Consider the following 12,646-nt stretch of genomic DNA (forward strand, 5'->3'; position numbering starts at 1 on the left):
CTTTAAACATGTACAAATCACTAATATAACAGGCATTCACCAGAAATGTCCCTTTCATATAGGTTTTTACATCAATACTGTTTTATAGTGTGAAATGACAATGAGCAGTTGTTTGGCTGTATATGTTGAAAACTCAATAAAAACTATTTAAATAAACACATACATGTACTGTATTACATAAAGTCGTATGCACAATGTTTTTCCTGAGGTTGCGATTATGTATTATGTGTATTATGTATTCTCGCGTTTCTGTTGGTTCTCGTGTGCTGGCGAGACATTACATATAAAACAGATAAGGATATAACATTAGTGCATATTAAGTACATCTAAAATGACATCAGTGTGTTTTGTCTTTGAACAAAAGCAATGTTCATTTGTAAAAAGAAGTTTTGAAATAGTATGAAAATAAAACTTGAGGTTTATGTCATGTATGAGCAGTCACAATAACTTTACTTTTCACTTTGGTTAGTATTTCTAGTGTTAATGTTATCGTTCTAGTACAAGGGTTAACCATGGACACTTACAAGTGTGAACTTTCCACTTTGTGCAAGTAATTGAAAGTATAGGAAACATTGGTTATTGCGAGCTCACACAAGCAAACTCACAGTATTTATTTTAATCCACAGCTTATAATACGTGTTTTAGAGGTAAAAATATGACCTCATGATAGCACTTGCACTACTTGTGATAACAATTGGGTTTCACTTGCAGTTTAGACCATAATCAATTTATTTTCTTTAACCCCTTAAAGGTACATGAAATCCAAAATGTTTCTTTCACGATTCAGATAGAAAATACAATTTTAAACAACTTTCTAATTTACTTCTATTATCTATTCTGTTTCATTCACTTGGTATAATTTGTTGATGGAGCAGCAGTGCACTTCTAGTTTCTAACTTAACACTTGGGTGAGCCAATCACATTCAATATATATATGCAGCCACCAATCAACAGCTAGAACCTAGTTTCTCTGCTGCTCATGAACTTGCCTAGATAACCCTTTCAGCAAATGATAATAATAGAAGTAAATTGGAAAGTTGTTTAAAATTGTATTCTCTATCTGAATCATGAAATATTTTTTTTGGGTTTCATGTCCCTTTAAGGACTAGGAGTTTCAGACAAAAAAAGTTACTCAAAAGACCAGAGCCTTTTTAGCATTTTTGTTATCACTCCATTTAAACAGAAAAAGAGCCTTGTTTTTTTATTATTTACCTATCAAAACTACATATATATATTTTTTTTTTAGTAGACAACCCAAGGTATTGATCTAGGCCCATTTTGGTATATTTCATGCCATCATTTAACTGCCAAATGCAATAAAATTAAAAAACTTGTTACCTTTTTCACAAACTTTGGGGTTATCACTGAAATTATTTACATATCACGTATGCAGTCATAACATAAAATGTTAAGTTTTAGGGCTTTTTTATTTCTGCAGTGTAGTATCCCCCCTTACCCTCCTACCTCCCTGATCCCCCCCCAAACAGCTTTCTAACCCTCCCCCCTCTAACTACTATCCGCCACCTTAGGTACTGTCAGCTGTCTGCGAGTACCCAGTTCATATACGTTTTTTTAATTTTTTTTAAATTTATTTAAAAACAAACAAAAAAAGCTATCATTTTTCTGTAGTGTAGCACCCTCCCCACCTGCTTCCTTCCAAACGATTTTCTGTAGGTCCCCCCTCTCCCAACACATTTTCTTAAGGTAGTGGATCCCTCCCTCTATCTCTCTCCCTCCCTCTCGCTGTGGAAATCTTTTTCTACAGTCTAGTGGTCCCACCCACTCCCGACCCCTTTCTCTTTCTCCTGCCGCCCTCCAGCATCACTGATATTCTGCATCACTGATATTCTGCAAGCTTGCTGCTGTCAGCGAGATTGCCGCATGAAGACCGCAGGACAGCTGCGCCGTTCAGGGTACGGTGCTGCTCCTTAAATTGAAGGTAAACTCTCCCCTTTTTTAAATCAGACCCGGAATGTTAGTGATATTTTAGATAGAATTTAATTCATCAGTTGTTAATGAAGATGCTCTGTAACTTACTTTTTAATATAGATAAAAAAATTCAAATATCCTGCACTCCACCGCCGACTTCAAAAGTAATTTTTTCTGTGTGTTAAAGGTTTGACTTGTTTTTTAATCAGCGCTCTAGCTACAACAAATTGCCATATGGGGAGGGCACTGATTGGGCAAAAATTCAAACCATTAGCTCAAAATTGGTTTAGCAAAAACTTTCTAAGTTGGCCGACGGAGCTCAGGGAATTTGAATTTCATATCTATATTAAAGAGTTAGTTATAGCGCATCTTCATTACAACTGATGAAATAAACTCCATCTAAAATATCACTAACATTCTGAATCTGGTTTTAAAAAGGGGAAAGTTTACCATCACTTTAAAGGCTAAATGTTGTTAATGGGTTAATGTTTTGCACCCACTGACCATGCTGCAAATCACTCCGGTAAGAGTGGAAATTGATTGAATGTGATTGCTACATTGAAGTGAGATTTGTTATCAAAAGACTGGCCTGTTTTAAAAAATTCAAAATGAAACATATTCATATAGAGAATGCAATTTAAAGCACTATCTCTACTGAGCATTAACAACAGTTCACAGTATATACAGTCATGGCCAAAAATATTGGCACCCCTGCATTTCTGTCAGATAACGCACCACTTCACCCAGAAAATTGTTGCAATTGCAAATGTTTAGGCATTCTCATGTTTATTTATTTTGTTTGTATTGGTATGACACAAGTAGAGAAAAAAAAAAGCCAAATCTGACACATTCCACGCAAAACTCCAAAAATGGGCTGGACAAAATTATTGGCACCTTCTCAAAATTGTAAGAAATAATTGCATTCCAAGTTTGTGATGCTCTTGTAATTTGTAATTAAACTCACCTGTATCAATTAACAGGTGCTGACAATGTAGAAATCACACTGGCAACCAGTTAAAATGGTGAAAAATGTGCTCAACCTTTCTGTTGTGTGTCTCTGTGCCACACTGAGCATGGAGAAGAGAAAGAGCAGCAAAGAATTGTGGATTTGAGAACAAAATTGTGGAAAAGCATGGACAATCTCAAGGTTACAAGTCCATCTCCAGAGATCTTAATGTTCCTGGGTCCACTGTGCGCAACATTGTCAAGAAGTTTACAGTCCATGGCACTGTACCTAAGAAAAAATGATGAAAGATTGCAACAAAGGATTGTTCAAATGTTGGATAAAGAACCTTGATCAACTTCCAGACAAATTAAAGCTGACCTTCAGGCATAGGGTACAAATGTGTCAGCTCACACTATACGTCACCATCTGAATGAAAAGGGACGCTATGGTAGGAGACCCAGGATGACTCCACTGCTGACACGTAAACATAAAGAAGTCAGATTGGAGTTTGCCAAAATCCTTTTGGGAGAATGTGCTGTGGACAGACGAAACAAAATTTAAAGCTTTTTGGTAATGCCAATCATTCTACCGTTTTCAGAAAAAGAAATGAGGCTTTTAAAGAAAAGAATACAGTCCCTACAGTCAAATATGGTGGAGGTTCACTGATGTTTTGGGGCACTGGATGTCTTGACTGTGTGCATGGCATTATGAAATCTGAAGACTACCAAAGAATTCTGTGGTGCAATGTAGGTCCCAGTGTCAGAAATTTGGGTCTCCGTCAGAGGTCATGGGTCTTACAGCAGGACAATGACCCAAATCACACGTCAAAAAGCACCCAGAAATGGTTTGACAAAGCACTGGAGAGTACTGAACTGGCCAGCAATGAGTCCAGATCTCAATCTTATAGAGCACCTGTGGAGAGATCTGAAAACAGAAGTTGGGAAAAGGAACCCTTTCAATCTGAGAGACCTGGAGCAGTTGGCGAAAGAAGAGAGTGGTCTAAATTCCAGTAGAGAGGTGTAAGAAACTCATTGATGGTTACAGGAAGCGATTGATTTTTAGTTATCTTTTCCAAGGGGTGTGTTACCAAATATTAAATTGAGGGTGCCAATAATTTTGTCCAGACTATTTTTGGAGTTGTATGTGGAATGTGTCAGATTTGGCTTTTTTTTCTCCACTTTTTTGTGTCGTACCAATACAAACAAAATATATTTTTGGCCATGACTATATATATGCTTTTGTGATTGACTGATAGCTGTCACATGAAAGAGGGGCAGGACAATAGAAGCAACTTACAAATCTGTCAGAAAAAAATCTACTTATTTGAAGTTCAGACTATTTCATTGTATTTTTATTATGCATTTGTTGATTATGCAGTTGTACTGTTTTTAAAGGTCCTTTAAGACCCATAGAATTGTCCATAGTTTCAAATTTGCATTTTTATTTTTCTAACATTAGTTACTAAAACTGTATATATTACAGTTGGTTGGTATACAAATGTATAATAAACTGGTGTTATCACTTTTATCCTACATAAACAATAGTCACTTTGAAGCAATTAATGCTGCTAAATAATATGTTATATCTTTTCCAAAAGATACCTAAAAAGATACATAAAAAGTATGAACTGCAAGGGAGAATTATAGTTTAAATAAAAGTAACAAAGTGTCACTCCCTGTATAACTGCGTCATTTTGTATCCCTTGTAATGTACAAGAGATTAACTCAATCCTAGCAGGCAAAAATGTCTGTAGGAAAGAGGAACTTCCTTTCCACTAAGTAGAAGCTTTATGAGATACAATCTTTTTGATTTTGGATATTTTAAGATGATTGAAGGTGCTCCCTTGTGGTGTGATAGGGCTTTTCTGTGTATCTTATCTCCTGTGAAATAGGACACACACATGGACATACACCAGAGAGAGCTATATTGTGTAGTATTTGTATTAGTATAGTAAATGCAGTTGTTACACAAATTGACTCAAAAGTGAGGCCTCAGTCTGTATGAGGTGAGCAGCAAGGGCATATAAATGTGTTAAAGGGACAGTAAACACCTTGACATTTTATATAAAATGATTGTATGCATAATGAAACAACTTTGCAATATATTTTTGATTATTTATTTTGCTCCCCCTTTGTGTCATTTAGCTCAGAAAATAGAGCTGATATCCGAATGTAACTCTGCCACATATCTGTACCTAATTGGCTTTATAATATAACAACTGTAAAACAATGCACTCTATACTAACATTATAACTGGGATTAGCCTTGTTGTCTGTGGAATAAAACCCAGATTGGCTGCTCCAAATAAGGCAAATGGTTGGTGGAGTTTGGCTGTTGAAAAATATTTGTAGTAAAAGGGATGTTACTTAAAGGGACAGTCTACACCAGAATTTTTATTGTTTTAAAAGATAGATAATCCCTTTATTACCGAATTCCCAGTTTTGCATAACCAACACAGTTATATTAATATACTTTTAACCTCTGTGATTATCTTGTATCTAAGCCTCTGCAAACTGCCCCTTTTTTCAGTTCTTTTGACAGACTTGCAGTCTAGCCAATCAGTGCCTGCTCCCAGATAACTTCTCGTGCACGAGCACAGTGCTATCTATATGAAATACGTGAACTAACACCCTCTAGTGGTGAAAAACTGTTAAAATGCAATCTGAAAGAGGTGGGCTTCAAGGTCTAAGAAATTAACATATGAACCTCCTAGGTTAAGCTTTCAACTAAGAATACCAAGAGAACAAAGCAAAATTGGTGATAAAAGTAAATTGGAAAATTGTTTAAAATTACATGCTCTATCTGAATCATGAAAGTTTATTTTGGCCTAGACTGTCCCTTTAAAAAAAAAAACATTAAGACTTGGCTGGTATATTACCAACAATTGGTTTAAGGTTTTAAAATGTGATTGTGTTTCTTTATAACACATGCATTACAATGTTTTTCCTGTGTAACAGTTTCTTACAAGATGATTAATGCATACATATTTCTTTTCTGCAGGATTCGAATACAGGCAGTGAATGATATTGGAGCTGGCCCTTTCAGCCACTTTATCAAAGTCAAAACAAGTGCACTACCGCCGTTACCGCCTCGGTTAGAGTGCGCAGCGGCAGGACCACAGAGCCTCAAATTAAAGTGGGGAGACAGCAGCTCCAGGACGCAGTTATTTGAAGATATTGTTTATATTCTTCAAATAGAGGACAAAAACAAAAGGTACAGTTAGAAATAAACTTTTAGTTATGTGATTTTATTCAATGCAAAAAATAACATCTGGTCCATTAATATTCTCTAAGGTAGAAATGTTTGTGTAAACCAAATCTGGCTAGCTCTTTAAAGGTGCATGATACCCAAATGCCGAAGTGCTTGAAAGTGATGCAGCATATCTGTAAAAAGCTGAATAGAAAATATCACCTGAACATCTCTATGTAAAAAAACGAAGATGTTTTATCTAAACATTCTGTAAAGAGACTTTAAGAAGCCAATCAGGATGCTAGTCCCAGGACTTGCAAGGGAGTGTACAGCTGGCTTGTGAAGGCACAGTCATGTTATTTTCCTATTTAGTTTAAGAAAGTTTACTATGAAATTTCACAAGATTTCAGTGAAATCTCATGAGATCCTAGCAAAGCAGAGAATAAAATTAGTACTGCTGATGCTGATTGGCTGTTTTTTTTAACTTGCAGCTGGACAGTAGCTGAAGTATAACTGTTCACAGAGGTTTTACTCTGGTGAGCTGAAGAAATTTTGAGGTAAAATATCTTCCCTTTTTACATAGCGATGCTCAGGTGATATTTTCTTGTCATATTTTTACAGTTATGCTGCATCAGTTTCAAGTGATTTAGCATATGAGTATTATGACCCTTTAACGTTCTATGATTTCCCTAATTAAAATAATACTACTAAATAAGAACGAATGTCAGTAGAGTCTCACAACCTTTTAATTAACTAATTTTGTTTGAACAGCTGCTACATATAAACATGTTTGTTGTGCAGCATACTGGCTCTTACCAATAAAGATTTCAAAAACCAATTTAGAACAAAATTGGCAGTAGAGCCTGGTTTGGGTTTACTGACTTCTGAATATCACAACTCCAGCTACTTCTTGGTAGTATAAGTTAAATGCAACTGAGGGACCATGATATTTAATTGCTGCTTGGTGTTCTTTATCACGCTCTAGTCATTAGGGGTCCTCGGTTCCTATCACTGCAGATTATCTGTTGTAGTCTAAGTGGCTCACAGGCAACCAGTTTTTGTTGCTGTTCCTTGGAAAATGCCTTGTATACCAGAGATGACCGAATATTGTTTAATTTATTGCGCTACCTACTCAAATGCTTTTTAAATAATTACAAGGGCACTTTGCATTGGTTTATAAATCTTAACTCTATTTAATAGATTAGTTGATAGACAATGTTGAAATTGGTAATATTTGTGTCACCGTGGAGTTCTTTAGGTAAGGGAATCTGAGTTTCTCTACAAAAGTGTGTTTGCATGTTTAAACTCACTGTTTTATATTGCTGTATTGCTAATACAGAACTAAATGAGAACTATGTGTCATCTCAGTCAATAGTGTTATAACAAAGAATGAGTTCATGTCAACCGTTTTTTCAACAAATATGACATTCCAATGGCATGTCACAAAAATCTTAATAATAATGTAATAATAGTGTAATAATAACTAAAGCTTTAATGAAACCACCTATATCATTTTGCCTTCTTTAGTTTCTTAGGAAGCTCTTGAGGCTTGTCTTTAGTTGTTTACACTTTGTATTGCTGTATTGGTCTAGCAATATTATCACAATGTGTGTGTGTCTGTGTGTGTGTTGTGGTGATAGATAGATAGAATCGTGTTCAATTTACTAGGTTTAGGATTAGATTACAAGTGGAGCGCTCCAGCTCGTGTGATAACATCACTAGACGGAGGCTTTTTGTGCGTGAGCATAAAACCAGTTTGCAAACAAAAATATTGCTACAGCCTTAACTTCTTCTTCCCTAGGTTTCTATGGGGTGTAAAAACTGCAAAAAAAACCCCAAAAAACTAACACCAGCAGTGTAAATTCAAGAGTGCTAAACCTGACATGAAATATTAAAGCTTCACATTCCAATGCTCTTCACATAGAAGAATATGTTCTACTTATTCTTAAATGCATATTTCTATATATATATATATATCTGTATATATCTATATATTTATTCTTATATATTTGACATGAACAGTATCATATATATATATATATATATATATATATATATATATATATATATATATATATATATATATATATTTAATAACAAAAAGTACTGCTGTCTGACATCAATCACTGTTTGGTTTTTTTTAATATAAAACCACTAAATCTTATAGTCTTGTATTCCTATTTTATTTTTTTTGTATGTAGTAGTATGCCTCAGTGAATAATTCTACATTCATCTGTGTTAAACCTTGTTAGCCATTTACCAGCCCATTCTTTTAGTCTTTTTCATATCTCTTTGCACAGCAAGTAAATCCCTACTTGCTCTATAATTCCTACATATGAAAATAAGTTGATCTCTTTGGGACAGTTATTTCTGTCTGGTAGAATAGGCTTTTCTACATTTACACTCAAGTGCAAATTGTTAGAATGGTAATTACATCTATCTAATCATATACTGTAATTGCAAATTAACTATATTATGTTTCATATTTTTTTCTAATTGTAATCACTGTATAAATCTTCAATGTCTTGCTTACTATTGAGAGGTACATTTTAAAAGGATTAAAAGAAGTTATTACGGGCATTCTGAAATTGTCTTTATCAAGAAGAAAATGTATTGTACTTAGTTATCAGCTTAAAATTGTCATCATAACCTTACTAAAAGCATTGCTGTTATTTTCAGTACTGGTAGGCTTTTAAAAGCAGAAGCAAAACAAGGTTTATTAGAGGAAGTATGTAGATAGATAGCTAGATAGATAGATAGATAGATAGATAGATAGATAGATAGATAGATAGATAGATAGATAATAGATTGGAGCTGCATGGTTGTTTCATACCATTTGATTTGCCACTATATCAATTTTATTAAATACTTATAATTTTGTAAATGTTTCATAAATCATATCCAAAAAAATGTTTTTTTGTGACTTCATGTTATTTTGGGGTTTTCTGTAATGGCTATAGAAAAAGGCTGAAGGCTATTGCTTGGCACAATTCTTCCTTAGAATATAATGAAGCATTTAAATAATATTCAATACAATGGTTTACCTAGTGATTCTCAATTTAGTAATATTCTTCAAAAAAAATTCAATTTCAATCTGTATGGGGCTAGCAGAGTACAATATGGCTTTCACACAGAGTAAATAGCTCATACTGTGTGCCAACAAAACATTTTTGTATGCCGCCTTGGGCAAGTGTGCCAAGATTCACCAACCCTCATTTAGAGACTGTGTACAATATTCTCTAATGTAAGGCATGTTAAATAATAGTTAAGATTTCACCAGGTGGTAACCATAGGTTCTTATTTTAAAGTAAACCATTATTTATATACAGTTCACAATATATAAACCTGTGTTCATTTCCAAAGAGCCAGTAATATATGTGGCAAAAATAGACTTTCAAGATTTTACATAGTAAGCTTTGCTATTTTATCTGTTTTTTGTGTTTTACTATTTGATGTGGAGATTTGTCTGCTGCTCTTGTGATACATGTAAAGAGGTGGTGGGAGTAAGCTTCAGCTTTTATGTTAAATGTTCAGCAATCTTAGAACAGAACATTCAGTGCTTTTAGAAGACACTAGTATTAGCAATTGTGTACTGTTCAGCACATTGGTAATATATATAATTGCAGAATGTCTACCCTTTGTATTTTTATTTGTTTTAAAGTACAGTCTTAGAAGATAAACTCATTGATTGTAAAATGTTTAATGCAGAACTTCTAGTAAGTTACTATATATGTTGAGATGCTCATAGACTCATTTTACAGAAAAGAAAGTGCAAATCTTGGGACAATTTTATCTTCCCACTAAATGTGGGGAAAAGATACATTTCCTATCTAGGGAACCTTACTGTGAATCATTTTGTCTTCTCTATAGGTTTAAAATCTTCTTCATACCGTGTGTCCTATATATGTGTATGCACTAAATGATCATTTTATTCAGTGGATAATGGATCCCCTCATGAAACCCATGGCCAAGATTGTTAGTAATAAAAATAACAGCAAAGTATTTGTGATCATAATGGGAAAGGGTGTTGTTACATAGTAAAGAACCTTCCCCTCAATTAGATTGCAGGTCAAGAAGTGGATTCTAAACATCAGTTTGGGTCCCATCTCCCCATTCTTTTGATCAAATATCAGTCTTTGTAAAAACAAATATTTTAAGCTAAAGTTACAGTAAGTCTCCCACTCATTGGGTGATAGCTTTAGGGTACCCCTATGTCTATGGGTATGCCAAGGTACAAGTTAACTGAGGGCTTAAATCTGACAGTACAGTTGATTTCTTTTATAGCTGTTATTGATATAGAGTGGCATTCATACAATATAATATAAGAAGTCTTAAAGTTTTAAAGGTCAGCATATTTTGATTAATACCCATATTTTTCTTTTGTTTTTCAAAAGCATTTCCAAAAGCTCATCCCTTGTGTATTCTGATCTCATACTAATACAAATGTCTAACTTCAAAGGCACACTTGCAGCAGAACATCCAAGATTTACAAAACAATAGTATAAAGAAAGATATCTTTGTTTGAATTATTACCATTCCCGAAGTTCTTTCATATTCTGTATAAGCTTTTTGTTGCTAATATACAGTTTGTGTAGGGGGCTACAAAAAAAAAAATATTGAAACTTTAGTATTACAGAAATTTCCTATCATTCGTATTATTTGTGCAATCTTCACTATACACAAAATCTTGTTGTTTGCTTATTATTTTCTCATTATTCTTTGTTATGTTTTAGTCAGCACTCAGTAAATTAACAAGAAAAATTAAACAGAGATAGGTTATTATGATTATAACCAAGTTAATGACAAATTATATAAAAAAATATCCTGAAAGAAGGCTACTGGCGGCCTGCACTGGGTTTTCTTGGCCCACAAGGAATGCTCCACTGGCCAATTGACAAATTTAATTGTTATACATTTTTTTTTTTTTAAATCCTTATGCACCAGGTCAGCTCATTGATTTATGTTTTTAGTCTTCAAATAATTTTAAAGCAAATTAAAGTTAAACAATTTATTTAAGTATTAACATATATTTATGTACACATTTGATTAGTCATTGTCACGTTCAGATATTCAGATAATGTTTCTTGATAATGATTCTATTAGACTTCAGTGCATGTCTATGGAAATCAGTATTCAAATGTAAAATTGGCGCATTTAAATATTTGAAAGTTATGTTATATATTTAAATATTTGATATTCAAATGTTACATTCAATATAACTTAACATTTATCATTTTGCATGGAACCAACTCTGTAAAAATCTAAGTTCACTTCCAGAGAACATTTGCTGCCACTGCTTTAGCAGCATGTCACTGATTATTAATATGTGTGTGGACGCTTGCATGAGCATGCATCACTATTTTTTCCCCCTCCCCTTAAAAAAATCAGAACAAAGAATGTTCTGGGGCTTCTGGTGGGCAAACAAGGTGGCCACATCTCACAGGAGCTCTCTAGAGGGACAATGAGAAGATGAGAACAGCAGATTCTTGATACCCAGAAAACGAACTCTGCTGCAGTGCCGCCTAATCACGAGTGTGTTTAATAGCTATATATTTGTATAATCTTAAAGGGATATGAAACACATTTTTTTTCTTTTATGATTCAGACAGAGCATGCATTTTTAAGCAACTTTCTAATTCACTCCAATTATCAATTTTTCTTCTTTCTCTTGGTATCTTTATTTAAGTTTAGGAGCCGGCCCATTTTTTTTTCACCACCTTAGTAGCGCTTGCTACTAAATTAGGTTTCATATCCTTTTAAGGATTTTAAAATATTAATCTGTAACCCCTGTGTATTAAGAGGTTGACAATCATTGGTATATTGGCTATGTAGCATAAAATCTAAATTTATTTCTTCTTTGTAGGTTTCTTCCAATTTACAGGGGACCAAGCCACACCTACAAGGTACAGCGACTGTCTGAGTTTACTTGTTACACTTTCCGAATTCAGGCTGTGAATGATGCTGGAGAAGGACCAGTCTCAGATGTCTGTACATTCAGCACAACAAAATCAATTCCTCCATCAATTAAAGGTAAGTGATTAAGACAATTCTAATTAATTATGTGCATAATAACATTTTGTGTTTGTATGTGGGAGCTATGTAAACAGCATAAAACAACTAAGACACTTTTGGCTAGTAACTTGCTTCTCATCTAAGATTTTATCTTACATCTGCTGAATATACTTCACTTTTCATGAATAAAAATATGCTTTTATTTCTTCCTCAATGTATATATTTCTCTTCTAAAACTATCATACTTGCCTAGTGTGACAGTAAAGTCTTATTTCAGACACTGCTGCTCAACTGGACTTGAACATATCTTGAGCTTTAAATGGAGATATATGTGCAATAGCAGGGCTGGCACTGTGCAATAGTAATATTTGAAGGAGTGGTTTTAAACATAGCTAAAGTTACACTTGGGAGCTGTAATGCTTTGCCAGGGTAGCAGGGCTGTGCAACTTCTGCTCCTGATTGACTGAATCTTTTTTGTCTTTGTGGTTGTTAAAAACGTAGTAGTCTGGGCTCACCAATGCAAACATGACATGCCTAACAAATAGAAAATGGCATTTTTGCATTATAATGT

General features: G+C 34.1%; 1 protein-coding gene across 1 annotated transcript in view; it reads left to right on the forward strand.

The window, feature by feature from the left end:
- FNDC3B (fibronectin type III domain containing 3B) overlaps positions 1-12,646 on the forward strand; it is a 546,318-nt gene that overhangs the window by 505,431 nt on the left and 28,241 nt on the right. Inside the window, exons 23-24 of the mRNA XM_053710139.1 lie at positions 5,875-6,087; positions 11,927-12,093. Of these exons, the coding sequence (XP_053566114.1) occupies positions 5,875-6,087; positions 11,927-12,093 (380 nt within the window). The remainder of the gene's footprint in view (positions 1-5,874; positions 6,088-11,926; positions 12,094-12,646) is intronic.

The sequence above is a fragment of the Bombina bombina genome, chromosome 4 (assembly GCF_027579735.1).
Source record: "Bombina bombina isolate aBomBom1 chromosome 4, aBomBom1.pri, whole genome shotgun sequence".
Classification (NCBI taxonomy): Eukaryota; Metazoa; Chordata; class Amphibia; order Anura; family Bombinatoridae; genus Bombina; species Bombina bombina.